At 47.3% G+C, this 25,581-nt stretch overlaps 2 protein-coding genes across 8 annotated transcripts in view; both read left to right on the top strand.

Moving 5' to 3' along the window:
* LOC149325704 (polyamine-transporting ATPase 13A3-like) overlaps positions 1-25,581 on the top strand; it is a 783,814-nt gene that overhangs the window by 115,846 nt on the left and 642,387 nt on the right. The gene's annotated exons all lie outside the window — the stretch shown is intronic.
* LOC149325714 (uncharacterized) lies at positions 408-6,570 on the top strand. The gene has a single exon (XM_089564048.1). The coding sequence runs from the start codon at positions 1,992-1,994 to the stop codon at positions 3,249-3,251; it is 1,260 nt and encodes a 419-aa protein (XP_089420174.1). The 5' UTR covers positions 408-1,991; the 3' UTR covers positions 3,252-6,570.

The following is a 25,581-nucleotide window of genomic DNA, read 5'->3' as shown; positions in this document are numbered from 1 at the left end:
GCTACGGTCCCATTGCCCCAACGCTTGGCGTGAGCAACATCGGCGCATGCCACGCAAGCGTGCCTGGCTACGGTATGGCCCCGACGACCCCCGTAAGTAACATCGCCCCATATTCTGCAACCGCATCTGCTACAGCTGGGCCACGCCCTCGCAAGTCGGATTTGTGGCGTACACCGGACCGCAGGCCTCTGTGCTACCACTGTGGGGAGCCCGGTCACCTCTACCGAGCATGTCCGTACCGCCAAGTGGGCCCTCGCGGCTTCCATCCCGACGCACCCTGCCCTCAGAACGGCGAACGACCGCATGAGATTGCGCACTTAAGGGAAATAAATAGCACACAAGAGAAGACGGGACAAGCGAGGAGACACAGACAAGACTCGCTTGTCCCGTCTTCTCTTGTGCGCTATTTATATCCCTTAAGTATGTCATACCAACATGCCCAAGCCTCATCTCTTCGGAGATTACGCAGCATCTATGGGCACGCCAGAACCCTGCCTACTCTGGAAGGCGTGAATCCCGTTCCCCTTCGCCTCTCCGTTATCGCTCTTCCAGCCCTAGCCGCCAGAGTAGCTCTGCTGGCCGTCGCTCGCCGAGTCCGCGTGGGGAAAACTAAGACCAGCGACCTCTGGAGGCAAGGCCGCTGACGTCGGGACGCGTCAAGATCCTCCATCGCGAAACCCTCGAGCCGATGATACCTGGACAGAGAGAGGCAGCGGCAGTATCCGATACGCTGCATGCGATTTGCGTGTGACAGTTGATGGCACTGAGATTACCGCGCTGCTCGATACCGGTGCTGATTATTCTGTTATGAGCCTGTCTTTGCTGGAGAACTTAAGAAATTCTGACACCGTGGACAGGGACCCCCATTCGTACCGCTGGTGGCCACCGAATTTCCCCTGTGGACAAGTGCACTGCTTGAGTTGGGATTAGTGGTTTCACGTACGTTGGTGAATTTGTCGTACTCCGCGAGTGTTCCAGAGACTTGATTGTGGGGATCGACTTCCTGCAGGCGAACGGCGCTGTGATTGACTTTCAGGAGGTACCTGTCAAGTTCTCGACCAAAGATGCAGTGGCGCGCATTGACTCGCGCGATCGCTGCAGCAACGCCCTGCGCATTGTCGAGAACGACGTTACGGTGTCTCCGCGGTGCAGTGTTCTGGTGCTCGTGCGAAATGACCTCTTCCACGACTACGAGGGCCTAGCGGACAGCCATAGCCCACTGCTGCTTAAGCGGGGACTTGCCGTTGCAAGAGGTCTCGTCCAACTACGTGACGGCCGCACCCACGTCCCCCTGACTAATTTTGCCAACGAATATCAGCACCTGGCGAAAGGCATGACTATTGCCTTCCTACACGACGTTGCTGAGGTTGCAGGTTTGTGCAGCGTGGGAGGACCCACTCCGGAGCATGCTGGCCCACATCACGTTCTTCAGTCAGTCAGAATAAATCCCGCCCTGCCGTCGGTTCAGAGGGATCTTCTGTCGGACCTCTTGGCAGAATTTGCGGACTGTTTCAATACGTGCTCGAAGGTCGGCCGAAATCCACTGGCCAAGCATCGTATCATCACTGACGAGACTACACGACCCGTCTGCCAGCGCCCATATCGTGTTTCCCCGGAGGAGAGAGAAGCCATTCAGAATCAGGTTGCCGAGATGCTTGCAGACGATGTCATTCAGCCGTCCACCAGTCCGTGGGCATCGCCTGTGGTTCTTGTCAAAAAAAAAGGACAATACTATGCGTTTCTGCGTGGACTACAGGAAACTTAACAACGTGACCAAAAAGGACGTTTACCTGCTGCCCAGGATAGATGACGCGCTCGACCGATTGCGGAATGCCCGATAGTTTTCGTCATTAGATCATAAAAGCGGGTACTGGCAAATCGAAGTGGACTAGCGAGACCGGGAGAAGACGGCTTTCGTGACGCCTGACGGCCTCTATGAGTTTAAAGTGCTTCCATTTGGTCTGTGCTCAGCACCGGCCACGTTCCAACGCATGATGGACACTGTTCTCTCCGGCTTGAAATGGCAGTGCTGCTTGGTGTACCTGGACGAGGTCGTGTTGAGTGGGCATGGGAGCAGCGACACGATGTGGTTCACCAATGTCTTTCGTTTTTTCATCCTTAAGTTTCCTGTCCTCTGCACTGGCAGCGTCGCTTCAGATCCAGCTCTGTGCCACGATGGAATGCCATCAGCTCTTTTTGACTGGAGTGCGCCGGCGTCAAGCGACAAATGCTCTAGCGGCCCATGGAATGCTTTCATGACGCAGCTGATCACCGCTTCGCAAGATTTTTACAACGGATCGGCATCGACGTCAACCATCGCAGAAAATATAAATGTGATGCACCGTCGCCACCCCTTCAGTGGGCATGGGAGCAGCGATACGATGTGGTTCACCAATGTCTTTCGTTTTTTCATCCTTCAGGTTAGTCCAGTTTCATCCAAGCGTTCAAATGATGTCTGCCTCGTTATGCTCCCTTGCCCACAGGTGCTGTTGGAAAATGTATGCCAGTGTTATTATGTGCTCAAATTGCTCCTGTCCGGAGACGTTGAATTAAACCCTGGCCCTGGCCATAGCACTCGTAGCAACACTGAGAACCCGGCGCCCGACTCTGACGGTGGTTCCATTCTCGCCCTTCTGGAGGATCTAAGAATCCGCTCAACAAACATTGAAAAGGGGCAGGTCGAAATATTGAACTCAATTAAAACTATTACATGCAATCAAGAGGAACTAGACGAGAAGGTTACCGATATTTCAAACAGTCTTACCACTGCTGAGACCAAACTTACGGGTTTTGAATCCTTCCGTCAGGACCTGAATGCTCTCAAAGCAACTGCTGAATGCCTCGCCAAAGAAAATTACTCAGTAAGGGCCCGAATGAATGACCTCGAAGATAGATCCCGTAGAGATAACCTCTTATTTTTTGGTATCTCTGAAGGCGCTGGAGCCACCGAAACATGGTTGCAATCGGAAGAAAAAATTGTGAATGCAATACAGCAAGAAATGTCAATTACCATTTCTAATACTGATATCGCCCGGGCCCACCGAATCGGCATTGCAGAGCCTACGAAAGCGCGACCAATAATGGTAAAATGTTCCAACTACACAACAAAGCAAATGCTTTTAAACGCTCAGTCTAAACTGAAAGATTCAGATGTTTCTATGTCTGAAGGTTTTAGTCCATCTACAAGGCATGCTAGAAAAAACTGGAAGAATTTGCGAAGGAAACTGCGCCTAACACGCGCTTTAAACTGAGGCACGCTCGGTTATTCTTAAACAATAAATGCTACACCTATTTTGCTGAAAGTGAGAGTTTGTGAACAAACTAGCGTGTATGCTACTACTTCACGTGCTGATTCTAGTGGCGCGGGCGGTTCTGATGATTCCAGATAGCTGGCTGGGCGCTTTCGTCCGCGTGCGCAGCCGATCTCTGGAATTTCAGTGCTTTTCACCAATATACGCAGTGTTGTGCGAAATCGTGATGACCTTTCCTGTGCCGCCGATACCACATCGGCCGACATTATTGTCTTAACGGAAACATGGCTGAATGATTGTATTAAAAGCACGGAAATCCTCGATACCGAAAAGCGGTACTCCATATTTCGCCGTGATCGCGCAGTCGCACGGGGTGGCCGTGTTCTGCTCGCCGTCTCGGATCATCTTGATAGCCTTCACATTGATATTCCTACGACACTGGAGTTTTTATCTGTTCTGATCACGACTGAATATCAAAAACTTGTATTTTGTGCATGCTACCGTTTGCCTTCCACTGGGATTGGTTTTTCCAGTGAACTTCATGACACGCTAAGCGCTGTGTGTGCCAAATTTCCGAATTTTCTTGTTTTTTCATTTGGTGATTTTAATTTACCTAATAATACCTGGTCTAGCTTTCCGGATTCCACTACCAACTCCACGTCAGAATTGCCTAAATTTTTAAATGTTTGTTCAGACTTTTGCTTAACTCAGGTAATAACGCAGCCTACTAGGGTCACATCTTCAACATCCAATGTATTAGACTTGTTGCTAACAACAGCCCCTGATGCTGTATCTAATATTACCTACTTATCAGGTATAAGCGATCATTCTTTATTACATGTCATGTTGAACTTCCCTGCTCGAACGTCGTATAACAATATAAAACTAATATATGATTATGGTAAGGGAAATTACACTGCGATCAATAAAGCACTTGAAGACTTCCTTGACGAATTTCTGGCAAACTTCAATGATAGATCTGTAAATACAAATTGGCAGCTTTTCAGAAACAAGCTTTGCGAGCTGGTCGACTTGTATATTCCTCGAAAAAAGCTTTTAACCAACCGGCAGTGTCCATGGTACAACCGCTCATTACAACGTCTGGCAAACAAAAAAAGGAGGCTTTTCCGCAAAGCGAAGTATTCTGGAAAGCGTGAGCACTGGTCATCACTCCAAAAAACTGTTAACATTTATAAGAAGTCTTTGAAGGAATCGAATTACTACTACTTTCATGTGACGTTGCCGACGCTTCTGACGAGCAACCCAAAAAAATTTTGGAGTAGTGTCAATCAACGAGACCAGTCACTTGTATCTCTCGTTGACTCTCTATCGCACACTATTCCAAGCACTGACGTCGCTGGAATCTTTAATGAGACCTTTAGTGCAGCGTTTTCAAGCACCGCAACTGACATTACTGATATTAGAGACTATGCATGGAACATAAGCTTTCCAATGGACCCTGTCAGGTTTAGTTATGACGGAATTATTAACATAATTAACAATTTGAAAATCTCCTCTTCTTGCGGCCCTGATAACATTAACACCAAAGTACTGAAGAATACTAAAGTGTACTCCGCAATTTTTTGCTGAAGATATGTGAACAATCGCTTCAAACAGGAGATATACCACACGAATGGAAACTGGCTAATGTGATTCAACTCCATAAATCTGGCGACAGACATTCACCCCTTAATTATCGTCCAATATCATTAACCTCCATTTCCTGTAAAATCATGGAGCATATAATTTTTTCTCAGTTAGGTAGTTTTCTTGAATCATTTTCGTTTTTCACACCTACACAACATTGTTTCAGGAAGCAGTTTTCCTGTGAAACACAGTTTATCCTTCAGCAACGAAATTCATACGATTCTTGATGAAGCTTCAGAGGTCGACGTCAATTTTTTAGATTTTTGCAGGGCTTTCGATAAAGTGTCCCATAGTCTTCTGTTGTATAAGCTTACTCATCTTCATATCGACCCAAATGTGCTAGCATGGATTCGTTGTTTTTTAACTAATCGCTCGCAGTTTGTCTACGTTAACGGTCTTCAATCCTCTTCTATGCCGGTTACGTCTGGGGTACCACAAGGATCGGTACTCGGACCCTTGTTATTCCTTGTGTACATTAATGATCTGCCTAACAATATAAAATCCTGGATCAAACTTTTTGCAGATGATTGCATACTGTACGGTGAAATTAAAAACACTAATGATGTCAACTTATTGCAAGCTGATCTTAACTGTATTACTGACTGGTGCATTAAATGGAAAATGGTTTTAAACACACCAAAATGCAAAGCCATGCGCTTTTCACGTCAAGGCGTCTCGCCACCAGCCTCTTACAGCATCAACAGTGCTTCGTTAGCCCTGGTTACCTCGTATAAATACCTCGGTGTACATCTCACATCAAACTTATCCTGGAACCAGCATATCACCTACATTACCGGAAACGCTAACCGCATGCTTGGTTACATAAAAAGAAACTTTTCTAATGCAACCACTTCAGTCAAACTCCTTCTGTATAAAACACTGGTTCTTCGAAGCTTGAATACGCCGCGTCAATATGGAATCCTCATGCTAAGTCACTTATATCTGTTTTGGAAGCTGTTCAGAACCGTGCCGCTCGTTTTATCCTTCACGACTATGGCCGTACATCAAGTGTCACAGAAATGAAAAGCACATGGTCACTACCATTACTTTCACTGCGCCGAAAAATTTCACGACTTTGTCTTTATTTTAAGATCTACAAATTCAATGTTTTGAAAAACGCTTTGCTCATTCCACCCACGTATGTTTCATCGCGCATTGACCATCCACGCAAAGTGGGCTTTCCACCTTGTCACACTACTGCTCGCCAAAATTCTTAAATTCCAACTTTATCATCCGAGTGGAATCACTTGCCAGCAGATGTGGCACTCACAGACGATCTCGAGCATTTTAAAAAAAAGTTGAGTGCCTGCTTTTCTTGCTCATGACATGTGTGCCCTTAGGATAGTAGTGCGACATGAACTCTGTGTTCTTGATTTGTGGTTTTGTTTTTGTTGTGTTTTGTTCTCTTTTCTCGTTTTTTTCTTCTTCGTCTAGGCTTCCATGAATTGTTGAAATTTGTAATAACTCAGTGCAGTGATCAATATGTGGTCCTGTAACCCGTGATTGTATTCATTTTTTGTTATCTGTGCTTGTTCCACTCCCCTCTATAATGCCCGCAGGGCCATGCGGGTATTTGAAATAAATAAAATAAATATATTTTCAACCACTTTTGACCAACACTTGGAGCGGTTGCGCATTGTGCTACATGCGCTCAAATCCGCGCAACTCACCATCAAAGCCGAGAAATGCCATTTTGGCTTTGAGGAACTTCGCTTTCTTGGTCACGTTTTCAGCGCACAAGGTGTTCCCCCGGACCCTGCCAAGACCGCTGCCGTCTCAGGTCTTCCACGCCCAACTGCCAAGAAGACCGTTAGCCGGTTTTTGGGCCTGTGCTCCTATTATAGGCGCTTTATTCAAGATTTCTCGAAAATCGCGGAACCGCTGAACGCACTGACCCGTGATGACACGCTCTTCCTTTGGGGGACCGACGAAGAGGCTGCATTTATCGAGCTGCGCAACCGTCTGCAAAGCACTCCGACACTCGGCCATTTCGACGAGCATGCTGCCACGGACATCCACACTGACGCCAGCAGTGTTGGCCTTGGTGCAGGGCTGATGCAGTGGCAAGACGGTGCAGAACGGCTCATCAGTTATGCTATTCGAACACTTACGCGCAACGAGACCAATTATTCTACGACGGAGAAAGATTGTCTTGCAGTGATATGGGCCATCTGCAAATTCCGACCGTACCTCTACGGACGACCCTTCCGTGCGGTAAGCGACCACCACTCCTTATGCTGGCTGGCGAGCCTCAAAGACCCCTAAGGACGCTTGGCTAGATGGAGCTTACACTTGCAAGAATACGACTTAACAGTAGTTTACAAGTCTGGCCGTAAGCATCAGGATGCGGATTGTCTGTCGCGCGCGCATGTCCCGATCAATACCGAAGAAACCACCGATGATTTTCCTTTCCTGGGCTCTGTTAGTACCACCCAAATGGCGCAGCTTCAGAGGGCGGACTCGGAGTTGGCGCCGCTCATCGATTACCTCGAAGGCAGTGACGCTCCCATTCCGCGTGTTTTTCTTCGAGGGCTTCACACCTTCACTGTACGGTCTGGTGTTCTCTACACGCGCAACTTTGCCAACAGCGAAGAAGTGTTTCTGCTTGTCGTACCATCACAGCTGCGGTCTGAGATCTTGAGTGCCTGTCATGATGCACCATCCGCCGGCCACTCGCACGGATTAGACAAAAGTATTATTGGCCCAGGTTACTCCCATCGGTGTGGGCCTACGTAAAAACGTGCCGTGAATGCCAACGTCGGAAGACTCCTCCATTGAAACCAGCCGGATTTCTTCACCCCGTCGATCCACCGAAGACCCCTTTCCAACAAGTGGGCATGGACCTCCTTGGTCCATTTCTGAAGTCTTCGTCTGGAAAGCGTTGGATAGTCGTTGCGACTGACTACCTCACACGGTACGCTGAGACCACGTCTCTTGCCAAAGGCACTGCTGCTGAAGTGGCGCAGTTCTTCGTCCACAACATTGTCTTGCGTCATGGAGCACCCGCCGTTGTTGTTACTGACCGCGGAACTGCTTTCACGGCCCGCTTAACCCAGTCCGTGATGACTCTGACGCACACGAGCCATCGACGTGCTACGGCGTATCACCCGTAGACAAACGGGTTGGTAGAGCGACTCAACCGTACACTAGCCGACATGCTATCAATGTACATTGACGTCGAGCATCGAACTTGGGACTCCACTCTGCTGTACGTAACGTTTGCGTGCAACACCGCCCTGCAGGAAACAACCCGACTGACCCCCTTTCAGCTTGTCTTCGGTCGCCAGGTGACCACTCCGTTGGATGCTATATTGCCCGTCGACCCTTACTGCGACTGTGACGCTGACCTCGACGTAGATACCTTTGCTCAGCGTGCTGAGGAAGCGCGTCAACTGGCCCGCTTGCGAATCCACCGTCAGCAGGAGACTGACGCCGCTAGGTGCAACTTTGGGCGCCGTTTCGTCTGTTATGCGCCCGGCGACGTTGTGTGGATTTTGATACTATTCGTCGCCGCGGGCTCTCTGAAAAGCTGCTGCGGCGATACTTCGGCCCTTTCGAAGTGGTGCGCCGCATCAGGGATGTGACTTATGCAGTTGCTCCCGCCCCGACAGCTTGTTCATCGCGCCGGTGACACCGAACTGAAGTCGTACACGTTGTTCGCATGAAGCCTTACCACGACCGGCTACCTGACTGAACTGCGGTCCACTGCAGCTGCGCTATACCCTTTCGCTGACTTTTCTCTCTTAGCCGCATCGTGTCGATGCCGCAGAAGAGGGGGGCAGTGATACATGCTTTCGAAGAGACAGCAGTAGTGCATGCACTATAAGAGGAAGAAGAACTGCAGATTGGGCTAGTTGGTGTAGATTCATAGTGATGATTCAACAGCGCAAACACACACAGACCAAGAAGGTGTGTCTTGTGTGTCTGTCTCCTTGTGTGTATTCTCTCCTTCTTTGTCTGTGTGTGTTTGCGCTGTTGAATCATCACTTTGAAAGAGGAAGAATCTAGTTGGCTCTCGCGCGCGCGCTAGAACCACTGAGGCACCGCCGCAGGTTTTTCTTCTCTGCGCTGGTGTTCTTTTTTGGCGTTGCACGCTACAGTATTTAAGCATGCAAGTTTTCTAATGAGGCGCTGATGTGGAACCTTATCAAACGCCTTTCTGAAGTCGATAACTATCGCATCAATTTGGCACGAACAGTGAATGGCATGCTGAACATGGGTAATTAATTGAAATAGCTGCGTTTTGGTCAAATGTTTAGGGGAATCTCCCAAGGTGAAATAGATTTGTAATAAGGGAGTAATTACTCATTGACGTCCACCCGAGCGCAGCCATACGGCTCCAAAGGAAAGCTATACAGCTTTCACAGAAACTTCGTAGTTAAAGAAAAATTTGTCCTGGTCCGGGGTTCGAACCCGGGACCACCGCTTTACCGGAGCAATCGCTCTATCAATTGCGCTAACCGGGACGGCAAGATCATGGTAGGGCGAGAGCGAATTGATCAATAACTCGAAGTGGGAACAATGTTGGTCAAATGTTTAGGGGAATCCCCCAAGGTGGAGTAGATTTGTAATAAGGGAGTAATTACTCATTGACGTCCACCCGAGCGCAGCCATACGGCTACAAAGGAAGGCTATACAGCTTTCACAGAAACTTCGTAGATAAAGAAAAATTCGTCCTGGTCCGGGGTTCGAACCCGGGACCACCGCTTCACAGGAGCAGTCGCTCTACCAATTGAGCCAACCGGGACGGCAAGATCATGGTAGGGCGAGAGCGAATTCATCCATAACTCGAAGTGGGAATAGTGTTGGTCAAATGTTTAGTGGAATCCCCCAAGGTGGAGTAGATTTGTAATAAGGAAGTAATTACTCAGTAATTACTCCACACCACCTTGGGGGTTTAGGAGAAGATACAGAAGATACCGCGTGTAGGAGAAGATACAATTTGATGCAAGTTGAACAAGGAAAGGATGTCGAGAAAATTCTGGCATTCACCTTTCCTTGTGCCACCCAAGGGCCACCCATTGCGCCAGTCAACATTTGGATAGCTGAACTCGCCAGCCATGATTATTGGTGACAGCAGAAATTTATTTTGTACAATGTTTAAGGATTCATATATATATTCGGTAAATTCTTGCAGTGAATCAGGCGGGTGATAGCAGACCCCGAGGGCACAAGTTGCAGCAGGGGATATGCGTAGTGCTACCCACAGAATCTCGAGGCAAGAATCTGTAGGAATGACATGCGCTTGCGAGTTAGAGAGAGAGAGAGAAAGGAATTTTAATTAGGGAAAGGTGGAAAGGTCGGCCGCACCTCGCCACCACGTGACATGACTCGATCTTTCCGGAATATCGAGAAGTGGCTTGACAAAGATAGCTCAGAATCGGCAATGTATGCGGATAACCAAGTTTCCGTGCGGAGCACAAGGTCTGCCGAGCATGATTCCACATAAGAACAAAGATGATCTTGCTTATGAAATAAACTACGGAAGTTTGACATTAAACCTGGCAAAGAAGAAGATCTCTGGTGTGCACCTTTCAGTCACTCATTTTCGGGAGGGTTATTGCGCTTCGGAAGAGCTGCTACCTCGCTAGTAACGCTGTCGAAGCAGTACATCGTGTTGTTGAGGAGGAGCTTATCGTACAGGAGCTTGTATTTTTCTTCAGGCTGCCGATTAGTCCGAGCAGTCTCTCATCTTCTTCCTAATGAATTGCATTCTGGGCGAGAAGTCCTCCTCAATCCGCACACGAGGCGATTCAACATCTTTCAGCTCGAATGCATTCTTCAGTATTTATTTATTTATTTATTTATTTATTTATTTGTTTATTTATTTCATAATACTCCAGGCCACTGCTTGGCCCAAGCAGGAGTGGACTTACATTGTTACATAACCGAAAGAATAACATTTTTCAATATTAGCAGCACACGGATACCAAAAGAATAAAACAAAAAGAATAAGCTTATACAATATTAGCAGCACATGGATAAAAAACATACATATAAGCAATATTAGCAGGTAAGTAGACGATTTAATGCATCAAAAAATTTTGCGAGGAAAAAACAGATTCCGGTAACGAATTCCAATCTTGCACTGTTCTAGGGAAAAAACTGTATTTGAAACTGTTAGTTTTGGCAAAAGGGGAGCAAGATATGTTCATGAACGCTCCGAGTCCTTCTCACTAGAGGACGCTTAATGCACTCCGGAAGCTTCAGCTTATTTTTACCTGTTAAACTGTTAAACAAGAATACCAATCTGTTAATCTTTCGGCGGATTTCTAGCGTAGGAATGTTGTTTGACATCATTAACTGCGAGGGAGAGTGTTCCCTTTTGTATTTTCCGTATATAAACCTAACCGCTTTCCTACTGACTTTTTCAAGGACCATTATGTCCTTTTTCTTGTACGGGTCCCACACGACTGAAGCATATTCAAGTAAAGACAGCACGCAAGTTTCGTAAGCCAATTTTTTCGTGTGTGCATGGGGCAGTTTTTAGCTTTCTTCGTAAAATCTATAACTTTCTCAATGCGGCTGTAGAAATATTAGTAATGTGTGACTACCATTTTAACTTAATGTCAAGTGTTGCACCTAAATATTTATATTTCTCGACTTCCAAAATCATATTACCGCGAATAAAGTAAGGCAGCAACCTTAGAGACTTTTTTCTAGTTATACGTAAGACAACAGTTTTTTCACTATTAAGTTCCATAGCCCATTTAAGCCACCATTCTTCAATGGCAAAAACTGCTTTTTGTATAGAGCTGTTGTCATGTTCGGATGAAATTTGTTTAAACAAAACACAGTCGTCTGGGAATAACTTAACAAAAACATCTTCAGGTACAACCGCAACTAAATCATTGACATATATTAAAAACAACAATGGCCCAAGCACACTTCCCTGGGGAACGCCTGATTGAACACTAACAACACTTGAAGCGGTCTTATTAATTTCCACATATTGCCGCCTGTCTGTAAGGTAGGCTTGGATCCACTGAATGATAAAAATTCACACCCATACATTCCATCTTATAGAGAAGTTTGCCATGTGGCACCTTACCAAGAAGAGATAAGGCTTGGGCATGTTGGTATGACATACTTAAGGGAAAAAATAGCGCACAAAAGAAGACGGGACAAGCGAGGAGACACAGACAAGCGCTAACTTTCAACAGACGGTTTATTGCAAAATCGGGAGCATATATACACATGTCCAGAACGGCAACAAAGAACAGGATCGAAGATAACACACACCCCCACGACAGCCATCTGCTTATCGTGCCAGATATGCAAGCTCTTTTTTCGACAAATTAACGGAAGGTTCACTGACACAATCCGGTCCAAAACGCACGATGTTCGACGCTTCAACAATCTTCCTGGTAAGTTGGTCGCGGTGATGGTACAAGATTACAGTATCTTCAAAAATTGGACGGCAAGGAGGGTCACAGTCCCATGTCTTACAATGCAAAGCCAGATGCCCGTCGACACCACCTCTGACTTTCTTCGCATGCTCTTTTAGGCGAACGTTGAGGCATCTGGCCGTTTGCCCGATGTAGAATCTACCGCAGGACTAGGGGATCTTGTAGACTACCCCCAGCCGACAATGGACGAAGGTCTGCCTATGTCTGATAGTACAGTCGGGTCTACGCATTTTGACCGGGAAACTCATCCTGCACAATCTCCCCAGCCTCTCAGGGGCCGTGAACACAACCTTAACATGAGACCGCTGACCAACCTTCTTGAGGTTGTGTGATACCTTATGCATGTAAGGTATCACCGCCAACTTTTCTTTGCCTCCTCTATCCTTTTTCTTTTTCCTGTCCTCTGCTCTTTGTTCATGACTCAGGCGAGAAGCTTCCTTCCTCTTGCGATGCAAGCATTCAGCAACCGAAGCTATCACGTGGGTCGGATAGCCCGCGCCCTGCAAACGTGCAACTTGCATGTTTAAACCCTCCTCGACAGCAGATGGCTGTCGAGGGGGTGTGTGTTATCTTCGATCCTGTTCTTTGTTGCCTTTCTGGACATGTGTATATATGCTCCCGATTTTGCAATAAACCGTCTGTTGAAAGTTAGCGCTTGTCTGTGTCTCCTCGCTTGTCCCGTCTTCTCTTGTGCGCTTTTTTTTCGCTTAAGTAACCTTACCAAGGCCTGGCTAAAATCAAAGCAAACCACGTCCGTTTGTCCGGACATATCAAGCACCCGCGCAAAGTCGTGCACAGCCAGAACAGTCTGAGTAACTGTTGATAACCCCTGCCTAAACCCGTGTTGACAATCAGACAGAAGATTATGATCACTCAGGAACTTTCGCAGGTAGCCGGCTACAATGTGCTCCAACATCTTACAGCAACTGCATGTTACGGAAACAGGCCTATAATTTGAAACTGACAATCGATCACCTTTTTTATATACAGGAACCACACGTGCTATTTTCCAATCTGAAGGAAGTTTTCCGCATGCTAATGATAGTTTAAAGATGTCTGTTAGGCAACCTGATATTTGTTCTGCGTATCGCCTCAAAAATACATTCGGAAGACCATCGGGTCCAGCAGATTTTTAGTGTCCAGTTTCAAGAGCATCGCCAGGACACCCTCTCGAGTCACTTCAATACCCTCCTCTGGTGCAGCCGCTGCTTTTATTTCATATTCATCTAATTCTGAAAACACCTCGCAGAAATACTTATTAAAATACTTATTATTAAAGTATGTTGCTTTCATCCTTGATATTTAGAAATTTAGCAATCATGGGACGAACGTAGTCAGATTTTTCTTCCCCTAATCTGTGTGCACGCACTACTTCGCCTGCATAAATTGCTAAGTGTTTCGACACAAATTCGGTGACACATTTTTCTGTATCTTTCCACGTTTCTGATGGCTTCCAAGGTATGCCTTTGAAAAGTAGGTTATTTCGAAGCATTCTGTTATTCAGGTCGTCAAGAACTCGGCTTGATTGTTCCATCTGTTTTAATTTTATGCTTTTGAATTGACCCTAAGATTCTTTTAAGATCACATCCAGGTTATTGACTTCCATGCAAGAATTGCTGACAGTATCAGAGCTGTCTTCTAACTTAGAAAGGCGCCGTTTTGATTTCCGTAACACTCAAGTGAACATCTTTCAATTTTCCTAAAGTGTCATTGCGAAACTTTTCATTGGAAGATGCCATTTCTTGAACAATAGTTAGAACTAGGGCTACCTTATCACAGCCCGGATTTGTTTCAACATATCCCGCAGTTAACAACAGGTAGGCTAGACAAAAAAGAACCGGAGTTATACGGCCGCCCAAGCACAGGTGGACAGTGACGTTTCCAGGTCGAAGCACAGACAGCGGAGCACGTTTCAGTTACTCTACAGCGTGCAGCAAAAACACCTATTCGAGCGCAGTAGGTGCAAATGTCGACTCCCATCAGTTGACAGCTAACAGTACACAGGTGTACACTTCAGTTAGGATTTGCAGCCAAAGATAGTCGAATATACACTTTCCTTTACAAATTCACACACACCTAAAAGACGAAAATATTGCCGTGCATTAGAAGCAATTTCAAGGCCGCAAATCCCGCTTTGTGGTTGATGGTCAGTCTTCTTATAGCCGGGCGGCGCGTTGCGGGCGGTGACGGAAGTAGTAGCGCTATCCAGGTGAGCAGTGCAGATGATGGCACGTGGCGATCGTGGCAAGCGATATGTCTGCCGTACGGGGCAGGTAGAGTTGTGGTTCTCGTCGACGCAGGGCAGCGGATCCTCCGTCAGCTAAAGGACGAAAATATTGTCGTGCATTAGAAACAATTCCAGGACCGCAAATTCCGCAGATGGTAGATGAAGTGGAAGTTATGCGTGTTGGGCTATGCATAACGTTCTGGGGGATAGCGGCTTGAAGCAATATTGTGAATTCTTGTTGTGCAGGACTGTTAACATCCATGTCTATATTAAAATCACCTCCTATACAAGATAAGAAATTATCCGACAAAAAAGCGGTTTCTTTTTCAAAAACACGAAGGAACTCATTCATATTGCCTTGTGGGCGGTAAACGACGGTAAATGCTTGACGGCTAGATTGGACTGTAAGCATTTCAATATTCTCGTCACTCAGACTGTGTTCCGATAAGATATGGCACGAATAGCTTTCTTTTACTAAAAGGGCGACGCCCCCACCACGTTTTGAGCTTCGGTTACGAAAGAATGTGTTATAGCCTGCAAATCGAATAACGTCACTATCGAAGCGATACCATGTTTCAGATAGCATGATTACATCAAAGGTACACTACACTTACGCCTTGACAAAAAACTGTTCAAATGATCCGTCTTATTTAAAGCACACTGCATGTTCAAGTGTAGTATTTGCAAAGATTTACCGCGCTTATTGTTTCTTAGAGAGCAGTTGAACTCCCATGGTGTGAAAAGGGGCGTCTCTTCCATAATAGTCTAAGGAACGGAAAAAAAAAGATGCATCTTATTGCATCTTATTCCGTTGTATCTGGTTGAATGGGTCAGAGCTTACTTAAGCGGTAGAACTCAGTGTGTTGATGTGAATGGTACTCTTTCTGAATCGCTTCCTGTTACTTCCGGTGTTCCTCAGGGCAGTGTGTTAGGACCTTTGCTGTTTTTAATATATATAAATGATTTAATAGACATCATTCCTCCGTCTGTGCCAATAAGGTTGTTTGCGGATGACAGCGCTGTATATAAAAAAATAACCTCAATTGCAGATCATCAATTGCTTCAAGATTCTTTGCTCAAAATATGTCACTGGTGTGAAGAATGGGACATGGATTTAAACATTGATAAGAGTGCGCTTCTGCGAGTGACGAGAAAAAAATGTTAGTAATTACCAATATTGCCTTCACCACAGTCACATCCGAGAGGTCTCACAGTACAAATATCTAGGAATTACTCTTAACAACCGATTAACCTGGGGCACTCATATTTCTGAGATCTGTTCAGCCGCTTTTTCTCAGCTGTGTTTCTTGAGACGGAAATTAAAACACACTCCCAGAGCTTCTGGCTTACAAAACTTTTGTCAGGTCCAAACTTGAATACTCTTCTGAAATTTGGGACCCGCACACCAAGAAACATATTTATCAACTAGAGGTCATCCAAAGGAAGGCAGTACGTTTCATTTTTAATAAATATAGAAGATCTGACACACCAACACAGCTCATGAAAGACAATAGCATTCCGTTGCTTCGTACACGCAGAAAACTTAACCGTATTTCTTTCCTTCATAAAATTATCTCAGGCAAGCTTAACATTTCTCCCCCTTCATTCATCAAGCATTCCACTGCTCGAAGGACCCGCCATACTAGGGAGCACTCCTTACGGCCTCTTTTCGCTAAAACAAACTCATTTAAGCACAGTTTCTTCCCTCAAACAATAACAGATTTGAACGCACTCCCTGAATCGATTTTTAACTCTCCTGACGTAGAACAGGCGCTAAAAACATTTCTGCTTCAGTAAAAAGGAAGTGACTCTCGTGTATTAAATTTTAAGCATGTATTTCTCTTTGTCGTTGCTATGTTCATCTTTTAAGTTCCATTTTTGCTGTGTGTGACATGAAATGTTTTCACGTGGTGTTGTAATTTGTGTTTTCTTATGCCCCTCCTGCTTGGGCCAACGCTGGCCTGCAGTATGTTGAAATAAATAAATAAAAAAAAAATCTGCTGAGCGACCAGTTACTATTCCATTTTTGACAAATCATAGTGCAGATACAGGCGAATGACATTGGATCCATCAGTTTTGCATGCGTAAATAGCCCCATTTCTTGTCCACACGTACTTCCAGTCTCCTTTTTTTTCTTTGCTATTGCAGCTCGAAGAAGGTTTTTGTTTTCGGGCGTTAGGTGTTCGTTGATAGAGCTTGAAGCCGTGCCTTCTAGTCCAACATCCTCGACAGTCAGCCGAATCTTTTTTTTATTTCTGCAGCATATCATCACGCTTGGCTTTCGATTTGAACCTAACAACAATGTTAGATTTGCCGGAGTTGCGAGTGGTAACGCGGTGGCAGGCCTCAACATCCAAGTCTGTAATTGGTTCTATGACTGCATCACTAAGTGTTGACAGAATCAGAGTGACATTTTCTTCCTCATTCTCTGGGACACCTTGACTTTCGATGTTGTGGTTTCTGGAGTATGTTCACATTGAACAAGCCGTATCTCAAGATCTCGAGACTTTCTTTCCATGGAAGCACATCGAGAGTTGAGCTCCCGATTTTCGATCATTAGTTTCGAGTTTTTCTCCACTTCTAGCTGCAATTTTTTCTCTAGTTCTTCTATGTCCTTCCGCATATACTCAGTGCTATGAGTCAGTTCCATCTGCTCCTTTTTGACCTCGCGGACTTCATTCCGCAGGCCGCGTTCGGAAGATTCAAGTAACATCTTTACCTCTATTTAAAACTCCTCCTTAAGCTTCACGAACTCCTTACGGAATTCCTCTTTTAATTTTCCAATTAAGAGAGGCACCAGTAAGCACCAAAGTATGCAGTAACTAGCCCAAAAAACGGTGTTAATCAAGTAGCGACCCTTAAGGAAATAGTCCGCGAAGAAGTGCACCGTGCGCTTAGCTTCCCGTCATCGGCACTTCCAGCTGAAGCTCCAGCCTTGACCTACGCCGCTGCAGTTCGCTGTCCTCAGCCTCAATGAAACAGCCTAATCCCGCCTCTTCGACATGAACCAGCTGTTCGCGAACGCCGCCCCCTGCCCCCACCCCCAATCAACAAACGGCGCTCAGGACCCAGGAAATGCGACGCTTGGAGGACTTAAGACAACCGCACGCTCTGCTTCCATTGCGGTGAAGCAGATCGTATTCTTTGTCATTGCCCGTGCCAACTCATGAGTCTTCGTGGCTTTGCCGTTGAAGCACCACGACCACGCTTCGGCCAACGTCCTCAAGAAATCGACAAGTATCTGCGTCGATAGGAGTATGCGGCGAACCACATTTCGCACTCACCATCGCCGTCAGCCTCGCGCTTTGCGTCACCGCGCCGCAGTTACGCAGCCGCGGTACGAAGAAGGTCTACAAGCCCGCGTAGGGGAAACTAAATACAGCAAACTCTGGATGTTACTGTGGGTGGTACAGCGCAAAACACACGAAAGAACAAAAGGAAGAAACAACACAAACGTCAGTCTGGAGGAGAGGCTGCTCACGACTGACACGCCGAAGACTCTGGAATGGCCCCGCTAGCTACGACAATGCAAACACGAGTTCGGCCACAACGCGATCGGATGACCTTCAGAATAACTCCGCCAACCAGCAAAGCCCCGACAACAAGAACCACCCACGATTCACATACCAGAAGAATCCGTGACTCAACGCCGTGGACGATGAGCAATGAGAGAAAGGACATCGGGCATAGAAGTTCCTATTGATGGCCGGAAGGTTACGTTACCAGTCGAGAGAGGAGTCAATTAGCCGGTGATGAATGAAGCATTCGCAGCGCAACTGAGAAAATAAACGACCGCTTGGGATGGTCCATAAATTCGCATTGCAGGAGGCCACCTCATTACGCCATCTGGACAATGCGCAGCGCGAGTAACCGCCAATGCGCGAGTAACCGCCAATTATGCGGCCTTCGTTGTGCTACGGCAGTGTTCCCGCGAGGTGATCTCGGGCATGGATTTTCTTAATGCGCATCAGGCTGTCATCGACCTGCGATCCAAGCTGATCACACTTTTCACGGACGAGGCCATCCCGTCGATGAGAACTCCGGAACATCACGTTGCACTTATGCTGAATTCCAATGGCAGATCGAGACCGCTCCGTAGGATCGCGTACGGAGCGCGTCGGAGCGCGCAGCTTCGCCACCTCCCATTTTGCGATTGGAATGCCAGTGCTCCCTCGGGAGCGCGACGCCAGCGTCGCAGCGGCGAGCCGCGGAAACTAGGCGCGCCGTCGGAGCGGACGCCCTGCTAGTAGGGTCCCTACTGCTAGCTTTTTTTCAAAGTAAAAGTCATTTTATTCAGGCAGCAGTAATAGGTGCCTAGGAGGCAGATATAAAGGCGAATTAATGCCTGACTCAGTGTCGGCCCCCTTCCCCCCTTCCCAAACACATCACTCAATAGCAGCTGCAGTCACATCGTTCGTGTTCGAGTGCGACAGGAGTTGCGCGAGGCGCGGTCTCTGCGTTGACAGACGCCGTCTCGGCGAAACAAAAAGGAGGCAGTACGGAGGCCGGAATGTAAAGCCAAAACCAAAGCGTATGTACAGGATGGTCCACTCCCCGTGAACACGCGAGTATGCGGCCGCGGTCTTCGGAGAGCCAGTGAGCCTGTCCCTACCGTTCACGAAAGAAGTGGTGGACGACGCGCAGGCAAGTCGCTCGCTGCTCGATTTTCCAGCCTTGCGACTGCGAGACGCAAGCCGCTGAACCAATCAGCGAGACAGTCGAGCTTTCGACAACGTCGCTGCCCGCGGACACACCGAGCGACGAACTGCGCTGCACCCCGGACAACGTTTCTCCCTGGCTGCCGTAGTCGTCGCTAAACCTAACTGTTTTTCATCGATGCCGCAGCTGAGGGCGCTTCGAAACTGGCCAGCGCTGTAGTAAAGGTGCTACTCGCGCCACCGTTTTACTGTGTTCCTCGTCTCATAATAAAATAAAGACATGATCGATTTCTGCGACGCCTCCAGCAGCGGAGCTAGCAGACAGCAGGCCAGCCGCACTGGGCATCAGGAAAAAATTTGCTTGTATCGCAGTTATCACTACTACCAGCAACTCGGTATTGGCCAACGATCCTCAAAAAAGATTCATTTGTTACATTCCTCTACTCCAGGGCTTGTTATGAGCGCGAACAAAGAATATTAGCGCATTTTTCTGACGCCGGCGGCAGCTTCACACTCGCTGTCCGTTTCAGACGAATCTTCACTGCTGGACTTTGAGCTTTCAGTGCCCGAGTCGGAACTGTCACTTCCATGAAGCAAAATTAGTGCCGCACGGCTCGAAGCAAGATCATTGCCGTCCACTGTTGACTGGAAAGTGCCCGGCTGTCCCGGCTCGCCCGGCTCACCACGTAGCGACGACAGGAACGAAGCGGCTGCTGCCGGTCGCGACCGGAAGCAGACGCGGAGGAAAAGAAAACGTCACGCGAGGTTCCGGTCAAATCTGCCGATTTCGGCGGATCAAGTATCGCTGCTCCACGGAGCGATCCGGGATTTACGCCCGATCCCGATCTGCCATTGGAACATACAACTCGCGCTCCCATTTTACCATTGGAATACGACTGCATGATCCAAACCGAGCAGAAAAACTTGGTCCCGATCTGCCATTGGAATTCAACATAAGTGTCCTGGAGGAACAAGTGCGTCCCACCCCGCTCAAGTATCACCGTCACCAAAGGCGCCACGTAAGCGAATAACACTCTATCAATTTTCGAGGGGAACATGCAGTTGCGTCTCGACCGAGGAATCGGCATCGCAAGAGGCATCGCACATTCCCGCAAAGGACAAGCCTATGTACTGCTGACTAACTTCTGCGAAGAATACCGGTACGTTAACAGAGGAACGACGATTGCTTTCCTCGACGAAATATTCGACGTGAGAGACTTCTTTCCTCGCTGCGACCCTTCCGCAGAAGATTCGCCTGACCAAGAAAACTCGCCCAATTTTCAAGTAAACCGAGCCCAGCCTGGAACAGACAAGACCAGATCCGCAATCTCCTTCAAAGCTACAGCGAGTGGTTCTCAACTCCATAGGTCCGACAAACGCTCATTGCCAAGCATTGCATTATAACTGACCAGCACATCCGACCTCTCCGCCAAAGCCTGTGTCGCCGTAAGAACGACAAGCCATCCCGGAGTATGTAGAAGAAATGCTTCGTGACAACGCCAACGAGCCTTCAAAGAGCGGCTGGCCGGCACCGTTTCTTCTAGTGAGAAAGTCAGCGCACTTCGATTCTGCGCTGATTACCGCCGCTTGAAAAACATCGCAAAGAAGGACGCCTACAGCTCCCCCGCATCGGCGACACACTGGACCGGCTCTGCAAGTATTTCTCATCCATGGACCTCAAGAGCGGCTACTGGTGAACTGAGGTCGATTAAAGAGATCGTGAGAGACGGCATTCATCACTCCGGACGGCCTCTTCGAGTTAAAGTTGATGCCATTTAGTCTCTGTTCTGCACCGGCGACGTTTTAGCCCGTAATGGATACAGTGCTGGCGGGCCTGAAGTGAATGGAAAATTTTTCTGGTATATTTCGATCACGTCGTTGTCTGCGCCTCGGACTTTGAAGAACACCTGAACCGGCTCAGAGCAGTACTAGAAGGAATGAAGTCGTACAGCATAATTTAGAAAGCAGAGAAGTGCCAGTTTGTCTATGAAAAGCTGCTGTTTCGAGGCCACATCGTTAGCAAGGTGCGACCACGCCCATACCCGAAGAAAACAGCTGCTCTCGTACTGTTTTCGCCGTCGGCCGATAAGAAAGCTGTGCACAGATTTATTGGACTGTGCGCGTATTACCAACGATTTTTCAAGAACTCTTCGCGCATCAGCGAGCCTCTGACGCCACTTAGAATGCCAGACATGCCATTTAAACGCGAAGCGCCGCAAGCGGAAGCCTTCAACGAACTTCTGCGTCTTTTACAGTCTTCCCTGATCCTCGCGCACTTTGATAAAAACGCCAAGACTGATGTTCATAGCGACTCAAGCATCGTGGGCTTAGGCGACGTCCCCGTTCAGAAAACTCTATATCCCCCTGTAGATACCCAGCATCAGGACGATGATCAAGACGCCTTCCTGGCACCAACTCTTTTGCACAGAAGCAACGTTCGGACCCCGACCTAAAACGCCTCGTCGAGTTCTTGGAAGGAAAGGTATTTTACCACCCGCCTTGTTCAATCGAGGGTGGTCTTCGTTCTGTGTACAGAATCAGGTCGTCGTGATGAAAAGCGGCGCACCGAACGAAATGGAATACCTCCTTGTTGTACCTGCAAGACAGCGCGAAGAAGTACTTCTGGCTTCACACGAGGAGCCGACAGCTGGACATCTCGGGTTTTCTCGTACCCCCTGCCGCATTCAGGACAAGTATTACTGGCCCCTACTGTCGGCCGATGTCGCACATTACGTGCAAACCTGCCGAAATGGTCAGCGACGAAAGACACTTCCCACTGAACCATCAAGATTTTTGAACCCTAGTGTACACCTCTCGAGGCCTTTTGAGCAGATCGGCATGGACTCACTCGGCCCATTCCCGAAGTCAACGTCTGGAAATAAGTGAATCCTTATAGCCACCGACTACCTGACCTTCTGCACTGCGCCAAAAGGCAGGAACAACAGCAGAAGTCACTTTTTTTTGTCAAGTTCATGCTTCTGCGATACCCCCTCATCAAGGACAGAGGAACGGCATTCTTGCCGTAACTGGAGCAAACCACCCAGCACTAAAGCCAAAACAGTCACTGGACGACAACTGTATACTATCCGGAGACCAACGGGCTCACCAAGCGCCTGAAAAAAACCTTCGCCGACATCCTCGCTATGTATGTCAATGTCAAACACAAGACGTGAGGTGTAATCCTGACTTACATAGTCTTCGAATACAGCACCGCAGGGCAGGAGATCACAAAGATGAAGACTTTTAGTCTTCTCCATGACAGCGAGGCTATGATCACGCTAGACACCATGCTGCACAGTGTTACCGAAGCAGATAACGTCGACGTCGCCGCCTAGTTTCAATGCGCTGAAGACGCCTAAAGATTTACCCGATTACGGATCAAAGACCAGCAGCGGGACCAGTCCTGACGCCGCCGCCGCCGCCGCCGCCGCCGCCGCCGCCGCCGCCGCCGCAGATTAAGCGAAAGGCTTTTGCGCCGCTATTTCGGCCCGTACAAGGTTCTTCGTTGCCTAAGTGAATTGGACTATGAAGTCGGCCCTAACAAAATGACTCCATTCCAGCGACGCCGATGCGACCAGAGGTTGTCAATGTCGTCGTTCTAAAGCCTTATTATGCGCGCTAAAGGACGCTGTGTTTCCGCACTCGGTGTTTATTTTTGCAAATCTGTTTTATTTGTTTCTAGTCACCTTAGTTGTTTTAAAGCATCGGGTCAATGCTTCTTTGAGAGGGGAGCATTGCAGCGAATCTTTGCAATGTTTGTCCATTCTTGAAAGCTACCGGCACGCCAATTTATTGCAATGTTTGTGATGCAAAACGCGACCATATGTGTCTCTATTCATCGCTTCTAGGCGGAGCCGATTCTATGCTGTTCCAGAATGTTGTAGCCCATTTGCATGCCGTATCTCGAAACTATTGTGAGACATTCCAGCGGCTAAAAAAAAAGTGTTGGTAACAAGTGTGGCGTGCGTGTTGTATTTTCGGCCCCGTAAAAGCTTGGGTCGGCTGGTGAATTATGCCAAACAGAGACCTACGTGCAAAATTAAGCACACCAAACCTCTTGTTGAATGTCAAGTTGGGGTGGTATACAGCATCACCCTCACCTGTGGCAGACGGTAGATCTGACAGACGGGACGCTGCCTCAACGAACGCTTGCTAGAGCATCGCCGGACAGCTCATTCGTTATCTGGCGGAGCTCACCTAGCTGACCACATTCGCCGTTGCTCACACAAACCAGCATGCAAGGCGCTTTTAGAATGGACAAGCGTCATGCGTAAGTTTCAGACTCAAAAGAACCGAGAAATTTTTGAAGCGTTCAGCATTATCAATGATAAAGAAAACTGCGTTAGCAGCCCTTCTGTGGCACTACGCAAAAAACAAATTGATTACCTGAAAGCAAACGTGTTGATTCAGCCAGGTAGCCGACAAATAGAAGGTGCGCCGATGTGGCAAACATGAGTGGCATGGTACTGGTGCCTTTTGCATTTGATGGATAATGAGTTTTTATCTTGTCACGGATTACTTCTCTTTGCGTCCTCCTTTGTATATAATACCTGTTTGTGGAATAAACCTCAATTGAAGTCCGGCGTTCGTCCTGTCTCGTCTACCTTCGTCCGTGCCTTTTTAGCCGCTGGAATGCCTCACAATAGCGCTAGGAACCAATTAGCCCAGCTTTCTACGCTTAAAGTATCTCGAAAGTTAGCTACCACCGTTAAATTCAGCACACCTGACAGCGGCAGGCATTCTGCTCGGCTGCCGCCGTGCTCGCTTGTTGCTACGCCGCCGTCGAGCGATTCAATCCATTGTGGGCACAAGTCTACCCAAATAAGCAGTTTTGTTTAGAAGCCACTTTCACTGCTTTCTTCTCCGGCCTGCAGTCACCACTAGGTGACAATATGTAGCCTTTATAGAACACGAGAGAGCATTTCACCCAGTCGAAATCTTAGCGACCATGTACGCATTGCGGAATGAGAGTGTAGAAGAGCTTTACATTAAATATACTTTAAGGTTTCTATAAAGCCGCAAAGCTACCACAATCCCCAATATATTCAGAAAAAAGTTACCATTACCATTACTTACCATTAAACACAGCTTACAATTAAGCAAATTAAACATACAAATCTCTCATAAGCCCATCCCTAGAATATGCATCTGTAGTATGGTCTCCTCACCAGAAGATTCTCTCAACGGAAGTAGAAAAGATTCATAGACGTGCGGCGTAAAAGACGCAAAAAGCAGAGATTGAAAATGCTTTACCAAATCATTCATGGTGAAATTAACATAAATAGAGAAAACTATCTGCAGCCCCCAGGTAGACTGAGCTCCAGCCTTCATCACCACAAAGCGATTCGGCCACACTTGACCGACCTAACGTCTTTCGCTGCTCATTCTTTCCCGATGCTATTGAGCACTGGAATAAACTCCCGCTCACGTTCCTGAGACTACAGGTGTAGCGGCATTTCTGAATGCACTTGGGGATTCCGTCTAGGCATGAGATTCCTGTAGATGTGCGCGTAACTGATTGTCAAATGACTGATTTGTTTTTGTATAGCAGGTGGCTCTACAGTGGTGTGAACTGTGTTGCGTTTCTATGCTCTCTTGTATTGTATGCTCGAACAGGCTTGTTCATGGTTCTGTATATATGCTTTTTATTTCTTCATTTTCCCTTCCTGTAATGACCCTTAAATGAGGGTTGAGAGTATTCATAAATAAATAAAAATAAATAAAGAAGGGTGACAGGATGGCATCGTCTGGACAGCGCTATTCATCGCCTATGTACTGGAGCTATTTAAAGGCCCGGAATAGGAACACTTTTTGGTTAGAGAATACATTATTCATTTGCGATAAGATGGTGATGGCATTCGCGTTCTTTGTCACTCAGGAGATGGACAGCAAAGCATGATCAATCACTTAGACAGGCCAAGCACTACAGTTGCTCTAAATTAATATCCGGAAAAATAATGTAATGTTCAACGGTCTCGGACGGTTACCGGAGTTTACATTTGGTAGCGAAGTTCTGGAAGTGGTAAGGGAATACGTCTAGTTAGGGCAGGTAGTGAGCGCATTCGGAATAACGGAAGCAAAATAACACCAACTAGCCTGCACAACCACCTAAGGGACGAATAAGAACAAAGCGGAGCGCATTCGGTAGGTTTTCTGAGATCATGAATGGTTGTTTGCCAATATCCCTCAAGAAAAAAATACATAGAAGCCGTATCTTACCGTTTCTCACATATGAGACGGAAACGTGGAGAATAACGAAAGAGCTTTGCTTACGTTAAGGGCAACGCCGCGAACTATGGAAAGGAAAATGATTGGTGTATCGTTACGAGACTAGAACAGGACAGAGTGTGTAAGTGGAGACACGCGAGTGAAAGACATCCTAGTCATTC

The sequence above is a fragment of the Amblyomma mixtum genome, chromosome 10 (genome assembly GCF_055824585.1).
Source record: "Amblyomma mixtum isolate Tamu chromosome 10, ASM5582458v1, whole genome shotgun sequence".
NCBI classification, from domain to species: Eukaryota; Metazoa; Arthropoda; class Arachnida; order Ixodida; family Ixodidae; genus Amblyomma; species Amblyomma mixtum.
Note: the sequence above shows the minus strand (reverse complement) of the source record. Positions and strands in the feature narration are given on the sequence as shown.